The sequence below is a fragment of the Loxodonta africana genome, chromosome 2 (assembly GCF_030014295.1).
Source record: "Loxodonta africana isolate mLoxAfr1 chromosome 2, mLoxAfr1.hap2, whole genome shotgun sequence".
In the NCBI taxonomy this organism is placed as follows: Eukaryota; Metazoa; Chordata; class Mammalia; order Proboscidea; family Elephantidae; genus Loxodonta; species Loxodonta africana.
In genome coordinates, this window is record NC_087343.1 from 75121009 (window position 1) to 75138920 (window position 17912).

Below are 17912 nucleotides of genomic sequence, written 5' to 3' on the forward strand. Positions count from 1 at the left end.
TAAAACAGCAGTTTGTGTTTTTCTTTTTCTTTTCCCTTATTTCTCCTGTGTGTTTGTGAGCATGGGGGGTGGGCGTTCAGAGTGGTAGAGAGAGTGGTGGCGAGATGTAAATGAATTCTGTGGGCAGGAGAAAGAAAAAGATGCAAACACAGACGTGAAAGTGTAGTGATTCATTTTTCTTCTAACTGGGTTTCTTACTTTAAACTTAGTTATCACCAGGCTTGACTGTGTTCTGTTTTTTTCTCAAATTGGCCTTGCTGAATTTATCCTTTTTCTTTTAAGATCCTATCATTACCGCAACCATTTTCAGGCAGGCTAGTCACCTGAAATTGGCCAAAAGATCTTAAAGTTGACCTTTAAAGGACAGTACGTCTTTGTTTTGCTATATTCCAGCATATCCCTGGTGCCTACTACACAGCAGACACCCAGATATATGTTGAGTGAATGAATGAATGGATGACATACCAAGCCAACCATTTAACCGAACTAACCAGACAAGTGGATATCTTTACATGTAATACAACTTTTCTGAAACAAAACCAAAACAAAAAACTAGACTCTAGTACCTTAGGCATAAAGAATTGTGACATGAACTCTTTTATATCATAAAATCTCTTACATTTCAAACTTTGATCTGAAATTAAAGCATGCATAAATGTGTATTTGTTATTGTGAGTTAAAAGCCCTCTAAAATACATAAATCTTTTTTGAAATTTTTTAAGGATTTGCTAGAATATTTGGATACCCAGTAGGTATTGTTGGAAACAATGGAGTCCTCTTTTCTGAATCTGCAAAAAAGGCAAGTACTCTTAAAAATGTTTTAAGATTTTCTGTTGTAGTTTAACATAATTCTGAAGATCAATTAATGAATTAAAATTTACTGCATAAAAGCTTTTAAATGATTAACCAGATGCCTTAACAAACAGAACTCTGTGTGTATGTGTGTGTATGGTTGTGGGTGTGAGTTAGTGTTACAAACAATTTTTGTGGTGGCTTACTTTTTTTTACATTAAACTATCTAGAGCACTATTAAAATATCAGATTATTAATTTTAGGAAAGTTCTTATAAAATACTCAAATTATAATTATATAGTAATTATAATTACCGTAGAAGACGTGACATATTCTAAGAAGATAGAGAACACATCTTGAGAGTTTCACTCTCAAGTGCTTCATGTGTTGAGGTATTCTAAGATCCTCTTCAGGTAGTTCTGAGACATGATTTGTTTATTTTGTTCTATCCTGTTATCAGTTTCTCTCTTTTCTGTTTTTACTTTTTGGAAAGGGGAGGATAGTAGGAGCTTATTCCTGGAGCTTTGGCTTTAAAAGAGGAAATTCTTGAATATCTTTTGGCTCAGTATTTGATTTCAGTCATCAGTGTCTCAGAGTTACCTAAACTTGGGATAAATGTAATTCACGTAGTTACTTGTTTTCTTAAAAAAAAAAAAAAGATGTTTTGCCTCTTGAAATTAGAGTATACGGCAAGGTGAGATGTCTCTTACTAATATAGGTAGCATACTCTGAGGAAGAATTTGGCTTTGGTGAAGTGTTTTACCAATAAATTCAGTTTCTATATCCTATTCATTATTGTTCCCCTACCCTGATTATAAAACTGAAACAAGAAAGTGAAAATAAAGGAAATAAAAAATCGTCCATAATTATACCAGAAACATTTTGTTATGTTTTTTTTATTCTGTTGTTTTTATTTTTTTATAAGATTGGTGTGTGTGTGTAAATATAAAACCAAAACCAAACCCTTGCAATCGAGTTGATTCCAATGCATAGTGACCCTTTGGGACAGAGTAGAACTGCTTCATTGGGTTTCCAAGGAGCAGCTGGTAGGTTTGAACTGCCGACCTTTTGGTTAGTAGCTTAGCTCTTAACCACTGCTCTACTAGGCTCTCTCTCTCTATACACACACACACACACACATATATAAAACTATATAGAGAGAGATATACAGAGGTTTTACTTGTTTTCATTTAATAGTGTATATGTAGTGTTTCTTTAAATATTTCTGAAGTAATGATATTTAATGAAATATGTAATGTACATATTTCAGTAAATGAAGTGTCAGGCTAAGGCCAAACAAAGCTCCACCCAGTTTTATTTGTTAGTATGGCACCAACAAAACTGAGCATTTTATTTGCCCTCAGCCTGGCATTTCATTTGTTGAAATAAGCCACAGAGGTCTGTGTGATCTCCTTGTGCTTGTGAATACAGTCATATTGAGGTCAAGCAATCATGCTGAGATTCGGTGCCTCTCAAGGCTTTCCCAGCAAAGGTCAAGGGATCAGCCGATGGGAGCCAAAACATAAAAGAAATGGTTTATAAAAGTTTTCTTACTTCTGTAATTTTTAGAAGCTATGGAAAGGAACAGTTATAATTTTGTTTTATTAAATAATTAATTTCCTAGACTCAAGTTTGGAAGGTCCCTATCACTCATCCAATGTAAAACCCCGTTTATTTGGGGTGTGTTGGTAAGAAAGATATATTTTACTGTAATCTTGGTGTGTGAAAGTATTTCAGGTGGTCATCAAAACGTAAATGCCATTCTAGCCATCCCATGTTTTTGTTGTTGTTATATCCCGTCAAGTCACTTCCGACTCATAGCGACCCCAAGGGTTTATATTCTATCCTTTTTAAAGTGAAGAACCAGAGAATATCTTATAGCAAGTGTCAACAGTTCTCACTGACAGGCAGTTCTTTCTTCTCTGTTATTTAAATTTTGCTTGCTGTTAGGAATGTTATGATCGACTACTTCCCCTGCATGGCAGTTGTCCTACAGCTGTGCACCAGTGGTTACACAGGTGACCGTCCAAAACAAGTGCAGTACAAACCCACAGCCACACATCCTACTGATCATGGATCACCACCATAGTGTCATTGTTACTGTTAATATAAGGTCAGACTAGCCAAGCAAAGTGTATTTTTATTGTATTTGACCCAATTGTGATGTTGTTTGTAGGATGTGTGATGATTATAGATTCGATAATCCCCCTTTAAAAAGACTTTTATTTGCTTATAGGGATCTCACTTCATCCAGTTGTGCTGCCAAAGAAATATTCCTCTTCTGTTCCTTCAAAACATTACTGGTAAGAAAGTAGCACGTGGGACTAGATCTCCAGCAGAAGAGTGAGGCGAGAGGAGGTGATGGTGGAAGACTGTTGAGGGGACAGAGGAAACCAAGAACGAAACGCTACTGAATCCTTGGGGATGTTCAGAATGCAGAGGAGTCCTAAGAGCCCATGAAAGTGTTTGAGAAGGGCCGTTGGCTTGGGGTAGTTGGAAGGAACAGGGGAGTGGGGAGGCATGAAAACCAAGCAAGGAATCAATTTGAGGAGGAAAGGAATGGTCAAAAGTGTCAAATTGTTCAGCTATGTTAAAGAGAAGAGACTTGATAAAATGCCATAGGATTTGGTAAACTTCTGAAAAATAGTTTCAGTATGTATTGTGTACCCTCAAGTGTCTTTCTGGAGTGGAGTTGAGAAGATGTTAAAAAAAAAAAAAAGGCATGTAAAATGTCAAATGTTTTGTTACATACATATTTATTACAATTAAAAAAAAAGTTCACCTCACCAAAAAAAAAAAAAAAAAGCAAACGGAATGAAGTAATCAAATACAAACAGAAGTAAAAAATCAAGATCAAACAAAAAAGACACAAATGATGACTTTAACGGTCATCCTTTAGGTCATACTAAAGTGCAGTTTTTTTTTTTTATTTAAACTTTAGATGAAGGTTTACAGAACAGACTAGTTTCTCATCAGTTAGTACACACATTGTTGTATGACACTGGTTAACAGCCCTACGGTTGTCAACACTCTCCCTTCTCAACCCTGGGTTCCCTATTACCGGCTTTCCTGTTTCCTGCTACTCTCCAGTCCCCGCACCGGGGCTAGTAAAAAAATAAAACCCTTTACTCTTGTTTTGTTCCATGGGCCTGTTCAATCTTTGGCTGAAGGGTGAACCTCAGGAGTGGCCTCATTACTGAGGTGAAAGGGTGTCTGGGGTCCATACTCTCAGGGTTTCTCCAGTCTCTGTCAGGCCAGCAAGCCTGGTCTTTCTTTTTGAGTTAGAATTTTTTTCTACATTTTTCTCCAGCTCTGTCTGGGATCCTCTTTTGTGATCCCTGTCAGAGCAGTCAGTGGTGGTAGCTGGGCACCATCTAGTTGTACTGGTCTGATTCTGGTAGAGGCCTTGGTAGATGTGGTCCATTAGTCCTTTGGACTAATTTCTCCTTTGTGTCTTTAGTTTTCTTCATTCTTCCTTGCTTCCGAAGGCGTGAGACCAGTGGAGTGTCCTAGATGGCTGCTCAGAGGCTTTTAAGACCCCAGATGCTACTCACCAAAGTAGAATGTAGAACATTTTATTTATAAATTCTGTTATGCCGGTTGAGCTAGATGTTTCCTGAGACCATGGACCCCACGGCCCTCAGCCCAGCAGTTTGGCCCTCAGAGAGTTTGGATGTGTCTGTGGAGCTACCATGGCCCTGCCTTGTACAGGCTGTGCTGGCTTCCCCAGTATTATGTACTGTCTTACCCTTCACCAAAGTTACTGCTTGTCTACTGTCTATTAAGTGTTTTTCCATCCCAACCCCTCCCCACTCTCATTACCATCAAAGATTGTTTCTTTTTGTATGAAACCTTTTCATGAATTTTTACAGTACTGGTCTCATACAATATTTGTTGAAAGTACAGATTTTTTGTGAGCATCAGTAACAACAGTCTGTATTGCACACAGTTTGATGACAAGCTATGAAAGTCCAAGGAATGCTACAGGCACTCTTCCATCGATACAAGCTGATAACGTCGCAGAGATAGTCATGGAGCGCAGTATCTAACTCCATCCACTTTGTTATGAATGTTTAAGAATGTTTAAGTCTAAGAAGGAAGGTGACATTAAATATAATGTTTTTCCAGTATGAAAGTAATGCTTGTTCGTTAAAACAACGTTATAAAAGACAGTAAAGTAGAAAACAACCGTAAAACAACTTCTGTAACATTTTGGTATATTTTCGTCCAGTCACTCTCTTTTTTTCAGACATAGTTTAGTGGCTTATCATATGGTTTTTCTCATCACATTTGTGACTTAAATCATTTCCCCTGCCCTTTTTGCTGTGACACATAATATGGTAAAGGTACATAAAGCTTTTTCTCTTTATAATAATACTTTTTTAGGAGAGGTTCCAGAAAAAGAATGGCTGTGCAAAAGATGCAAATGCTTGGAAGCCTTTGATATTTATTTCTGGTAAAAACTACGATAGATAGCCAACAGATTTAAAGGGATTGTAGTTTTGAGGAAGTAGAGGTCTGCATTTTTTTGAAAATGGAATGAAGTATATTTTGAGTCCACCTAGAAAATATTGTACCCAAGAAGTTAAGGTAAACAGTCTGGTTGTTAACAACATGACTTTAAATAGTAATGGTACTAAAAAATAAAATATCTTCACCTGGTGCTGTATTTAAGTTTTAGATATTTGATTTGATGAGTTTTGAGAGGAGTGATATCCAGAGGGTAGCCTGAAAGAGGACCCTATGTAGCAAACTATGTAAAAGGGCAGATAAAAATGATATTGAAGTTGAATTAGTCCAGGGGCCTTGTTTCTAATAATGATCCATGGTTTATTAACCAACATTAAGCTAAACATTGTGCTTTGAAGATACTTACATTTTAGTTTTGTTTTGCTCTTTTGATTAGGTGGGGGGCAAAGAGCAGAGGCTGAATTTTGTTTTGCAGTGATGCATGAGGGACCTGTGAGACATCCTGTTGGAGATATACAGAGGCAGTTGGATAAATCTTGAACTCAGAAAAGGTGTTTTTGCTGGAGATGGAAATGTAAGCACCATCATAATATTCAAAGATTTCATTTTACTTGGAGCCACAATCAACACCCATGGAAACAGCAATCAAGAAATCAAAAAACTCATTGCACTGGGAAAATCTGCTGCAAGAGATCTCTTTCTAGTGTTAAAAAGCAAAGATGTCACTTTGAGGACTAAGGTATTTTCAGTCACCTCATATGCATGTAAAAGCTGGACAATGAATAAGGAAGACAGAAGAAGAATTTATGCCTTTGAATTGTGGTGTTGGCGAAGAATATTGAATATACCATGGATTGCCAAAAGAACAAACGAATCTGTCTTGGAAGTAGTACAACCAGAATGCCCCTTGGGGGCATGGCGAGATTGCGTCTCACATACTTTGGACATGTTGTCAGGAGGGATCAGTCCCTGAAGAAGGACATCATGCTCAGTAAAGTAGAGGGTCAGCAAAAAAGAGGAAGACCCTCAATGAGATGGACTGACACAGTGGCAGTGGCAGCAACAGTGGGCTCAAGCATAGCAACAATTGTTAGGATGGCACAGGACTGGACAGTGTTTTGGTCTGTTGTGCTTGGGGTCACTATGAGTTGGAACCGACTCAATGGCACCCAACAACAACATTATAATATGGAGATGATGTTTAAAACTGTGGGAATAGATAAGAACATCTAGGAGAGAAGAGGGCTCAGGAACAATCTTTTCATTTTTTTCACAGAGATAAGAGTAAAGGAAGAAAGGGAGCATGATTATGCAGAAGTTTTTTTTTTGTTTTTTTTTTTTTTTAGTAAAGCAAAAAGAAAGTTTTATTTGGCATATATTCAAAAAGGCAAAAGTGGGAAAATGGACAAGCATACTGCTAGAGCCATGTCAGCCTGTGTCCGAAGAATATTACAGAATAGGCAAGAGTGAGAAAACAGACAAGCACACTGCTAGAGCCTGTCTGACCAAGCCCAAGGAATGTTACAGAGCCGTCAGTATATATTAACATTATAAAACGGGCAAAACCATTGAAAGCTTCACCTTTTCTTAGATTGGCTAGAAACTGTGATCCTACATTTTGAATTGCCTTTCTTAATACAGGTTTCAGTAATGACAGGAGGGCCTTCATTGGTCCAACAAATTTTGCATTCACTGAATGCTAATAGAAAAAGATAATTGTCATTATACTTCAGGGCACGGTTGATGTATCCTTGTGAGCCCAGCCCCAACTGGGTCACATTCTCTGTGTTCAAGGACAGGGAATAATGATTCCAATATTATTTTCTAAATCATTCCCTCCTTTTGCTCAGAGATTGGAGATAATACATCTATGATCAATACCTGGGCTTAGTTGAGCTCCTAGATGGCAGCCATTGCAGGCTCTTTAAACTCATGGTGCTGGTTTTCCACCGGATACCATCTGGTTCTTCACCAGGATCTTAAGATGTTCTCATCAATTGCATTGCCGAAGTGAACAGACTCAGTGTACATCAACATTTTGCCTTTTATGCAGAGTTTTTTTTAGAGGTGGAAAGGAGAAGGCTTGGAGAAGGTCAAATGAGATGGCGTCAATCTCCTTTTTGAAGGCAGAATCATCTACAGGAATAGCGGAGGGGGGAGGCAGTGAGGGAGCGGGGTTGCCATGAGAGCTTGAAGAAAGTTGATATTTGAGACAGCTGTTGTTGAAATGTTACAGGTAGTCAAGATGAGGTAGCTAAGGGGGTTTCTGGGCTATTCTGACGGCCCAGTGGAGATGGGTACCTGGAGGAAGCAGAAGGTGCTTTTTGAAGGCCAGGACTGTTCATGTCATTACTGTAGTGCCCCCAGCATCAACTATAGGTGCTCCATAAATATTGGTGGAATCGAATGACCCAATACTGGAGATTTACAGAGCAGGAATAGTGGTGATCAAGTGGGCAAGTAAGTCTGTGGTTCATGAATGAAATGCCTTCCCTGGAAACTGGGTTGGGTAGGGAGGTAAATAAAGCCTGTCTTGGTGTTTAGGGGGAGAAGAAGGAGGAGTCCAAGGCCTAGAGTTCACAGTGAAGCTACAGAGCAATTTCAACAGAGTTGAGGGGCTTGAAGAAGTGGAAGGACCCTGTATAATGAGTTTTTAAAATTTTGCTATTGAGTCACTGGCAAGGACTCTTACCCATCTCTATAAAACATTAATCTTCACTTCATCAGGGTTTTAAAGCAGCATTTCAGAAGGAATAATCCATATTTTTAAACCAGGTCAGTGCATACTGAAGCCCTCTCTGTTGGGCTTATCACTGTACTTTTTCCCTGGCTTGCCATGTCACGTTCTTTCATCATCAAGCTACTGTTTTGAGATAATTTTTTGAAGATAAATTGCATCGTTATAGAAGATCTTGTGTGTATCAGATGAACCATCTTAGGAAAGTTTAGAAAGTGATTGGAGAAAATTTTATTTTACCTTTTAAAGCAAACTTTTTTGGGGTATATTTCACGTATAAATATTAGGGTGGGAGGGCTGTAGTAAAATTAATTTAAGGCAAGATGTACTTACAGTACCCTTGGGGGAATTGACATTAATGCCATCACCCACAGGCTCTGTTCTTTCTCTTAGGATTTATGGTTGGTAAAGACTATGAAGCTGAAGGAATTGCCAAGGACGGTGCTAAGCTGGTGACTGCCGTAGCCTGTGCCAATGTGCCTAAGATAACCGTCATCATTGGGGGGTCATATGGGGCTGGCAACTATGGGATGTGTGGCAGAGCATATAGGTAGGTGGTTGTCATGATTGTATCTGAAACATACTTCAAGTATAATTATAGTCAGTTTATTTTAGGTTTATTTAAAATATAGGGTGGCATTCACAAACTTTAATCAGTTATACCATACTTTGTGTCATCTGAAGGGGTGAAATTAAATTTAATACTAAGATACTACTTGGAAGAAATCTACAATGGGGATGAAGAAATATTTTAAAATGGCTAATAATGAAAACTACCGCCCTCAGTTTGTCATACTGTAGTTGCTTATGTGTTGCCGTGGTGCTGGAAGCTATGTTGTCGGTCAGGGTCACCCACGGTGGACAGGTTTCAGGGGAACTTCCAGACTAAACTAGACTAGAAAGAGAGGCCTAGTGATACACTTCTGAAAATTAGCAATGAAAACCTTATGGATCACAGCAGAACATTGTTCAACTTGCTTGCTTTGGACACATCATCAGGAGGAATCAATCGCTAGAGGAGGACCTTGTGTTTGGTGAAGCAGAGGGCCAACAAGGATGGGGAAGACCGTCGGTGATGGATTGGCACAGTAGCTGCAACAGTGGACTCAAGTGTGCTGGCAGTTGTGAAGAGGACGCAGGACTGGGCAATGTTTCAGTCTGTTGTACCCAATGAGTCGGAATCTATTTGGTGGCAGATATCTATCTAATAATGAAAAATTAGATATCAAAACTTCTCTGATACAACTAAAGTCTTCCTTTGAGAGAGGTATATAGCCTTAAATGTATATTCTGGAAAAGAAGGCTGAAAATCAGTTCAGCCAAGCATCTAGCTCAGGAAGATGGAAAAAGTACAGCATGTTAAAACACAAGGAAAATAGGAAAAAGGACATAATAGAGAACAAACATAAAATAGAAGAATCAATAAAGCCAAAAGTTGTTTGAAAAGGTTAATGAAATCAATAACCCTAGGCAAGACTGAAAATTAGAGAAGGCACATATAACCAATATCTAGAGTGGAAAACAGGATATGACTACAGATATTAAGAGGCTATTATAAAAAATACCTTTATGCCCAGTAAATTTAGATGAAATGGATAAATATAGTTTATCAAAGCAGACACAAGAAGAAATAGAAAATGTAAGTAGCTTTATAAATAATCTTCCCACAAAGAAAACTGCAGGCCAAGAGAGCTTCAATTCTACTAAACATTTATGGAAGAAATAAAACCAGTCTTATAAAAACTCTTCTAGAAAGAAGAAAAAGAAAGAACAGTTCCCAATTTGTTGTGTGAAGCTAGTATAACCCTGATTATCAACCTGACAAGGGCATTTACAGGAAAGGAAGTTTATAGGCTAATTTCATTCATGAATATAGATGTAAAAATGAACCAGTAACACCAAATCCAGCAATATATAAAAAGGTTCATCCAAGATGACTAGGTTGGGTTTATTTTAGAGATGTAAGGTTGATTTAAAAATCAATTCAGTACTTTAACTGAATAAAGGAGAGAAATTATACAATCACCTCAAGAACTACAGACACAATATTTGATGAAATTAAACAGCCACTTATGATAAAAACTCTCAGCAAACTAGAAATAGAAGGGAACTTCCTTAATCTGATATTGGGTACTTACAAAAAACTTACAGCAAATGTCATACTTAATGATGAGATGTTGGAAGTTTTTTTTTCTTTGAGATTGGGAATAAGGAAATGCCTGCTTTTTCCGCATTTATTCAACATTGTGCTGGAGTGTTTAGCCAGTGCAGTATGATAAGAAAAAGAAATAAAAGACATAAGGATTGGAAAGAAGGAAATGTATTTCATTATTCTAAGACAACGTAATTGTTCCCATAAAATGCCCAGAAGAATCTACAGATAAATTGTTAGAATTGATAAGTGAGTTTAGCAGGCTTGCTGGCTACAAGGTTAATATACTAAAACAAGAAAAATTTTAGTACAAGTTAGAACATGAAATAAAAAGATTCCATTTACAACAGCATCAAAAAACACCAAACACCTAGCAATAAATCTAATGAAAAATTTATAAGACTTATATACACAAAGCTGTAAAACATTGTTGAAAGAAATTTAAAAGTCTTAATAAATAGAGGAATATACCAAGTTTATGGATTAGAATTCTCAAAACTATAAAGAATTAAAATTCTTCCCAAATTGATCTCTCTTTCAATTTGGTATACGTTGATCTCAATGTAGCCCCAAACAAAATACTAGCAGTTTTTTTATTTTGAATTTTAATTAAAAAATTTTTTGATAGAACTTATGCTGGCTGTAAAAATTTAAATGGAAATACAAAGGGCCAAGAATAGCCAAGATGCTCTTGAAGAAGAGGAAGGAGGGGAGATTTGCTTTTCCAGATATGAAGATTTACAATAAAGTTGTTGTTTTTAGGAGCCCTCGAGTTGGTTCCAACTCTTAGTGACTCTGTGTACAACTGAATGAAACACTGACTGGTGTGATAAAGTTGCAGTAACTACAACAATGCAGGTTGTGTAGTATTTGTGCAAGATAGATAAGTGGATGAGTGGATTAGAATTGTGAGCCAGACACAAATCAACCCATTTATTGGTGCTTGATTAATGACAAAGATGGTGCTGAAGGGTCGTGGAGGAAGGATGCATTCTTAATAAATGGTGCCAGGCCAACTGGATTCTACATGAAAACAAGTGAAAATTTGTCTCCACATCATACACAAAAGTCATTCCTGGTGGATTGTGGATATAAATGTGAAAGGCACTTCTGGCAGACACTTTAGAATATAGGACTAGAGAAAGATTTCTTAAATAGGAACAGAGAACACTAACCATTCAGAGAAAGATTGATAAATTGGACTACATTAAAATTAAAAATTTCACCAAGAGACATCATTAAGAGAGTGAAAAAAAGGAAGCCGTAGATTTTTGTGTTTGTAACATGTAGTTGAGAAAGACTTGTGTCTGGACAAACTTATAGAAAAAAGGCTAAGAGACTTGGACACTTCACAAAAGAAGGTATTCAGATGGCCAATAAACACGAAATGGTATGGTACAATCTCATTAGTCATCAAGGAAATGCAAATTAAAAACACAATGAGAAACCAGTACACACCCAACAGAATGGCTGAAGTAGAAAAGACTGGGCTGGTATAAGGATGTGGATCTTTCATACACTGCTGGCAGGAGTAAATGGATGCATGCCCAGCAACTCTACTCAACCAAAATAGGTGCACATGCACCCCAAAAGACTTGCGCAAGAATGTTCCTGGCAGCACTGTTCATTATTTCTAGCCCCAAAGTGGAGAGGACTTACACTTTTATCCACAGTAGAATGGATAAATTGTGCTACACAGCTATAAGCATCAACTTAGTAAAATCTTACAAACAACAGTGTTGAGTGGAAGAAGCCAGGCACAGAACAACACACTGTATGGTAAAGTTTAAAAATAGGCAACTCTATACTGTAATGGAAATCCTGGTGGTGTAGTGGTTAAGCACTACAGCTGCTAATCAAGAGGTTGGTAGTTCAGATCCTCCAGGCACTCCTTGGGAACTCTATGCGGCAGTTCTGCTCTGTCCTGTGGGGTTGCTATGAGTTGGAATTGACTTGACAGCAGTGGGTTTTGGTTTTTATACTATAATACTAGAAGTCAAGGTACTAGTTACTTTAGGGAGGAAAGAGTGGTTAAGAGGAAGCATGCAAAGAGCTTCTGGACCCCTGGAAGTGTTCTTGACTTGGTAGTGTTCACTTTGTGGTAGGCAATTCACTGAGCTGTATGTTTATGCTCTGTGTACTTTTTTTTTTTAATATTTTCTATGTTTCGTGAGAGTATACACAGCAAAACAGGCTCATATTTAATAATTTCTATACTTAATGTTCAGTGATATTGATTGTATTCTTCACATCTGTCAATATTCTCATTATTTCTGTTCTATATTGTTCCATTCTCATTTATTTAATCTAACTGGCCCCTCCCCCCTACCCTCTCGTCTATGCTTTAGAATAACTTGTCCATTTGGTCTCATATAGATGATTTTTAAAAAGAATGCAGTACTCAAGGGTGACATTCTTTACTTCTGGAGCTAATCTGCTATTTCAGGAGAAGGTGAATTCAGGGCATAGTTTCGGTTCAAGGTTTAAAGAGTATCTCACGGCAAATAGTCTCGGGGATTCCTCCAGTCTCAATGGGTCCAGTAAGCCTAGATTTAGAGAATTCGAAGTTCTGTTCCACATTTCTTTCCCTTTCTGTCAGGATCCATCTATTGTGACCCTGATCAGAGCTTTGTGTACTTTTCTGTATGTGTATTATACTTTAGTTAAAAAAAAAATTAAAAAGATCCACTGATGCATTCATCACAGGCATTATTGTTTTTAAAACATTTTAAAACATTGAGGAACGGTAGATTTGGGACCCCTCCGACTGAGGGCATTGAGACAGCGGTAAAATGATTTGTAGACTTGGGAAGTAGAACTCAGTTCCCTTGATCTGGCCTGCAGTGAGTTTTCTGCCTCCTCTTTCCACTCTCCCTCTGGCTTATTCTAATCCAGCCCTACTGGCTTCCTTGCTATTCTTCAAATGTGCCAAGTGTTCTCCCATCTCAGTGTTTTCAAACTTGCTCTTCCTTCTACCTGAATTCCCATCCAGGCGTCTGCATGGCTGGTTCCTTCCACTCCTTCTTGGTGATATGACTTTACCCTGGCCCCTCTCTGAAATTGCAGACTTCCCCAGCTCTGTATTCCTGATCGCCTTCTCTGCTTTATTTTTCTCTACCTAACATATTAGAGGAGCCCTGGTAGCACGGTGCTTAAGAGCTATGGTGAGCTATGGCTGCTAACCAAAAGGTCAGCAGTTCAAATACACCAGATGTTCTTTGGGAACCCTATGGGGCAGTTCTACTCTGTCCTGTAGTGTCGCAATGAGTCGGATCGACTTGATGGCAGTGGATTTGGTTTTTGGCTTAGCATACTAGAGGTTTTACTTATTTATAGTCTGTCTTCCACCACTATAACATAAGCTCCATAATGGCAGGGATTTTTGCCTTATTTTGTTCACTGTGTATCCTGAGTACATGGAGCAGAGCCTGGTGTACTGTAGGCATTCAGTGAGCATCTTAGTGAATGAATTAATCTTTTTTTAAATTCACTACTATCCTTATGCCATGTGTGCTTTTGGCTTTTTGGGTTATCATGCCTGCTGTATGTTGACTGAAGTGGTTCAAATGTCATTTGTTGAAAAGAAAGCCTGTCTGGCTCATGACTGCAACTATATTCCCATCCAAATGGGCTGCCGAGCAGAGCTTTAGAAAGCTTGCTCCTGTGCACTCCCATTCTTCCTCAAAAAGTATCTCATTGTTGGAGATGGAAAAAGAAAAGACTTTCTTTTTTGCATGTTCAAATGGATTAAAAACAAAAGATGACGACTTGTTTACGGGTTTTTCTGAAGTGAATCAATATATTTGTTGCAAATTTAAATCAGAACCTTTTTTTTTTTTTTTTTGCCTATTATGTTGGCAAAGGTGGGTGATCCCATACCCATTATTGGCTGGGGGTCTGAGGAGACAGGTGCACTTCAACACTGTTAGTTGTTGTATATAGTAATACAACAACTGTGGAGAACAACTTGGCAACTTCTGTTGTGGAAACATGCCTGCAAGTGCCCAGATAGATAAGTACAAGAAAGTTTATTACAGAAGTATTGTAGAAGCAAAAAATTAGGAAGGCTCATAGGTAGAGAAGTATTAAATACACTGTTGTACAGCCATGTAGTGGAGTGCTCTGCCACCATTAAAAAGAATAAAGTAGACTTCTGTGTACTAACTTTGAATGGTTTCCAAGATGGACTGCTAATGAAAGCTTAAGTTGCAAAAGAGAATTATGGCGTGATCTTTTATTTTTTGTTTTGTTGAAGATAAATAATAATGGTGATACTATATTAGTACATTTCTAGAAAGAAAAGGAAGACAAATGTATCCAACCATCAGAAGGGTTGAGAATCAGTGACTGGCATTTCAAGAAACTCTTTCTACTTTATGTAATTATGTAGTTTTGGAGGTTTGTGTTACATTGCATTATAAAGTCTATAAAAACATGTATATGTATTCAAAGTGTATTAGCTCAGCTTCTCAGTTGGGATCATTTACAGGAGTGGTCTCAACTGTCACTACATGCCAGAATCACCTGGAGAGCCTAAAAATCACATCCATGCTCAGGCTCCATCCCTGGAGATTGGTCTGGTATTTTTTTTAAAGCTCTCCAAATGATTGTAATACGCAGCTAGAACTAGAATTAGAGCCACTTATATAAAGGAGAAACATGGGCCTCTGACAATTAGCAAACCTGTGTTGTACAATGAATTAATTTGACTCCTTTTTTCTTCCCCCAGTCCAAGATTTCTTTACCTGTGGCCAAATGCTCGCGTCTCAGTGATGGGAGGTGAGCAGGCAGCAAGTGTGTTAGCAACAATAGCAAAGGACCAAAAAGCACGGGAAGGGAAACAGGTAAATGCCACTCCTTATCCATCTCTGGGTTAGGCTTTCACCGGTGAGCACCCAGAACCAAGGAGCAGAGAGCCCAGAATCACTCTGTGTTCATGGGTAGGTGGGATTCCGGAATGAACTGTTTGGCTTTCTTTTGGACAAAAGCTGACCTAGAAGTTGTTTCAGCGGTTTTGGCTTACTCATACATTTTCTACATTTCTTCTTTTAAAGCTGTTTCATTTGGGGCGCCTTCTTTGTGATAGTTTATAGGTTTTTCAGAATTGCCAAGAAAACACTTCAGAAACTGCGTGTGACTGTGTGAAGCATAAAGATGTTTAAGTCTTAGTCATTTTCGATTAGTGAGATATAAATACATCTGATTTATTTCTTTGATTTTATGACCTAAAGCAGCAGATTTTTTTTTTTTTTTTTTTTGTATTTTACATTTCAGTTGTTAAGGATACCTTGAGTGGGAGGGCTCCGGTTGCCTAATGAGAAATGTATAATGCGATTATACTGTGAAAGTGTAAAAGAGAAAAAATGGAAAGGGCAGTGGAGACTTGATGAAAGGCAAATCAGCAAGTGGCTTTTAAAAACTGATTCTTTTGTTTGTGTCTCTGTTAGAGTCTTCTGAAATTTTGCATTAATTTTTGTTAAAACTTTTAACTATTTTGTATAAGCAACAAGCCTGAAAATGATTGCTGCAGGTTCCTGAAATTGTTCAGGTGCACTGTTGCCTCAGCACAGCAGGGAATGAAGTAGAAGAGGTCCTACCTTTTCAGGTCCTCAGCCCTGCTGTTCAGGGGTCAGCTGATCAACCACCTAGTTTGCAGGGTGTTCAGGAATCATCTGGTCAACCACCTAGTTTGCAAGGTTGGGGAAATATAAAGTCAGAGAAGGGTGTTCCCACCTCCCTGTAAAAATGGCTTGGGGGCAGCATCTGACCTCCTGTAACTTCACAAGAGGGAAGGAGAAAATCAATGGCCCAAGGCTGATTCCCGTGAGGCAGAGGGCAGACATGCTTCCCTTCTCCATTTTTACCAATTCTTATACCAACTGTCCCTCCCACAGTGCTCTCTACTACTGTGCCGGGTTTGAAAATTTGTTGCAATGGCCACACAGAACTCACAGACCATACTCACAATTACGGGATATATTAGGGACCTAACAGGTTATACAATTCAGGTTCAGGGACGCTTAGGATACAGTTCTTCCATCAGGATGGCATCTTCTCAGCCATGCCTGCAGGCATGCCTCTCTCTGGCCCCTCAGTCTCTGCCCTGCTTGGGCAAGTGTTACAAAGCTCTTTTAGCTCTGTTGATAAGTGCCCAGAGGCACCCCACTCCACCAGTAAGCCTTGGCCATAAGGTGCTTAGCTCTGGTTCCGTGGGTCTGCAAACCGAGCTTGACTGAGTGTCTGGAGGCAGCCTACTCCCCAGCAAGCCTCCTGTCTGAAGGTGCTCAGCTTTCTTCTCCTGGCTCACCATGCCTCCTCCTGCCTCTGGGATGCCTCATTTTAGGCCTAGTGGAATGGCAAAACTGGCCATTCCCTTCATTAGGGTTCCATAGACCTTATTTGAATGGTCCCACCCTGACATGGGTGCCACGAACTTTAGTTGCATTATTAGCAAGCTGTCCAATCCCCTTGATAGGCCACAATTATCTTATACGTATACTTCCATCCAAACACTTGGGTGGGATTTACAAGAGCATGGTGAGAAAGTCCAGAAAAGCGATCCATCGCACCGCACTCCTTGAATGCACCTATCTATGCTTCACGTCCCTGATTGTCTTTTCCGAGCAGCAGGAGCTCTACAGACTTGAGTTGAGGTTTCAGGTTTACTTTAGTATCAATTAGTATCAAAGCAAAGGGAGAGCTCTGTGGGGGTGGGGTGAACAGGGTGGGATTTGAAATCCTACCAGATATTTCAAAGATGTGTCCTAAACTCTGAAGCCTAGCGTTGTTGTTGTTAGGTGTCGTCAAATTAGTTCTGTCTCACAGCAGTCCTATGTACAACAGGGTGAAACACTGTGGCATCCTCAATCATTGCTATGTTTGAGCCCATTGTTGCAGCCACTGCGTCAATCCATCTTCTTCTGTTTTGCTGACCCTCTACCTTACCAAGCATGATGTCTTTCTCCAGGGACTGGTCCCTTCCTGATAACATGTCCAAAGTATATGAGGTGAAGTCTTGCCATCCTTGCTTTTAAGGAGCACTCTGGCTGTACTTCTTCCAAGACAGATTTATTTGTTCTTCCTCAAGTCCATGGTATACTCAATATTCTTCATCAGCACCATAATTCAAAGGCATCGATTCTTCTTCAGTCTTCCTTATTCATTGTCCAGCTTTCACATACATATGAGGCAATTGAAAATATTGTGGCTTGGGTCAGGTGCATGTTAGTCCTCAAAATGGCATCTTTGTGTTTCACCATATTACAGAGGTCTCCTGAGGCAGATTTGCCCAATGCAGTATGTTGCGTGATTTGTTGACTACTGCTTCCATGGGCATTGATTATGTATCCAAGAAGCCTAGCATGGTGATTTCTTTTTTTTTTGATATACGTATAATTCTGAATTCATCTATTTTCATATGTGAAAGGAAAGTACAGGGCACTAGTGGACCTCCCTCCAAATTCCTGATCTGTAAAATGATATTAAAGTATTTACAGAAAAGAAGGGGTGATTTATTTGAAATAAGTCTTTTGTTTTTGGTGTGGGAGTTTTTTTAAGTTGAAAATATTTTTCAGGATTTCAAAATAAGTTCTTACGAAGATTTTTACATCTGAATTAATTATCACTTGCTCCTGGTAATACTTGATAGGCAAAATTAGGGAGAAATATCTCTCGACTATCCAGGAAATTGACTGAAGAGTTTATTCAAGGTGTGGTTGATGTTTACCCCTTAAGCTTTAAAATTTTTTACATTTTAGCCAT

The 17912-nt window shown here is 38.7% G+C and overlaps 1 protein-coding gene across 3 annotated transcripts in view; it reads left to right on the forward strand.

Annotated features, from left to right (window-relative positions):
• Positions 1-17912, forward strand: part of MCCC2 (methylcrotonyl-CoA carboxylase subunit 2) — an 80411-nt gene that overhangs the window by 53286 nt on the left and 9213 nt on the right. For all 3 annotated transcript variants that reach the window (XM_003408091.4, XM_023545532.2, XM_064272964.1), the window contains 4 exons: positions 723-799; positions 3029-3095; positions 8393-8549; positions 14881-14995. In XM_003408091.4, the coding sequence (XP_003408139.1) occupies positions 723-799; positions 3029-3095; positions 8393-8549; positions 14881-14995 (416 nt within the window). The remainder of the gene's footprint in view (positions 1-722; positions 800-3028; positions 3096-8392; positions 8550-14880; positions 14996-17912) is intronic.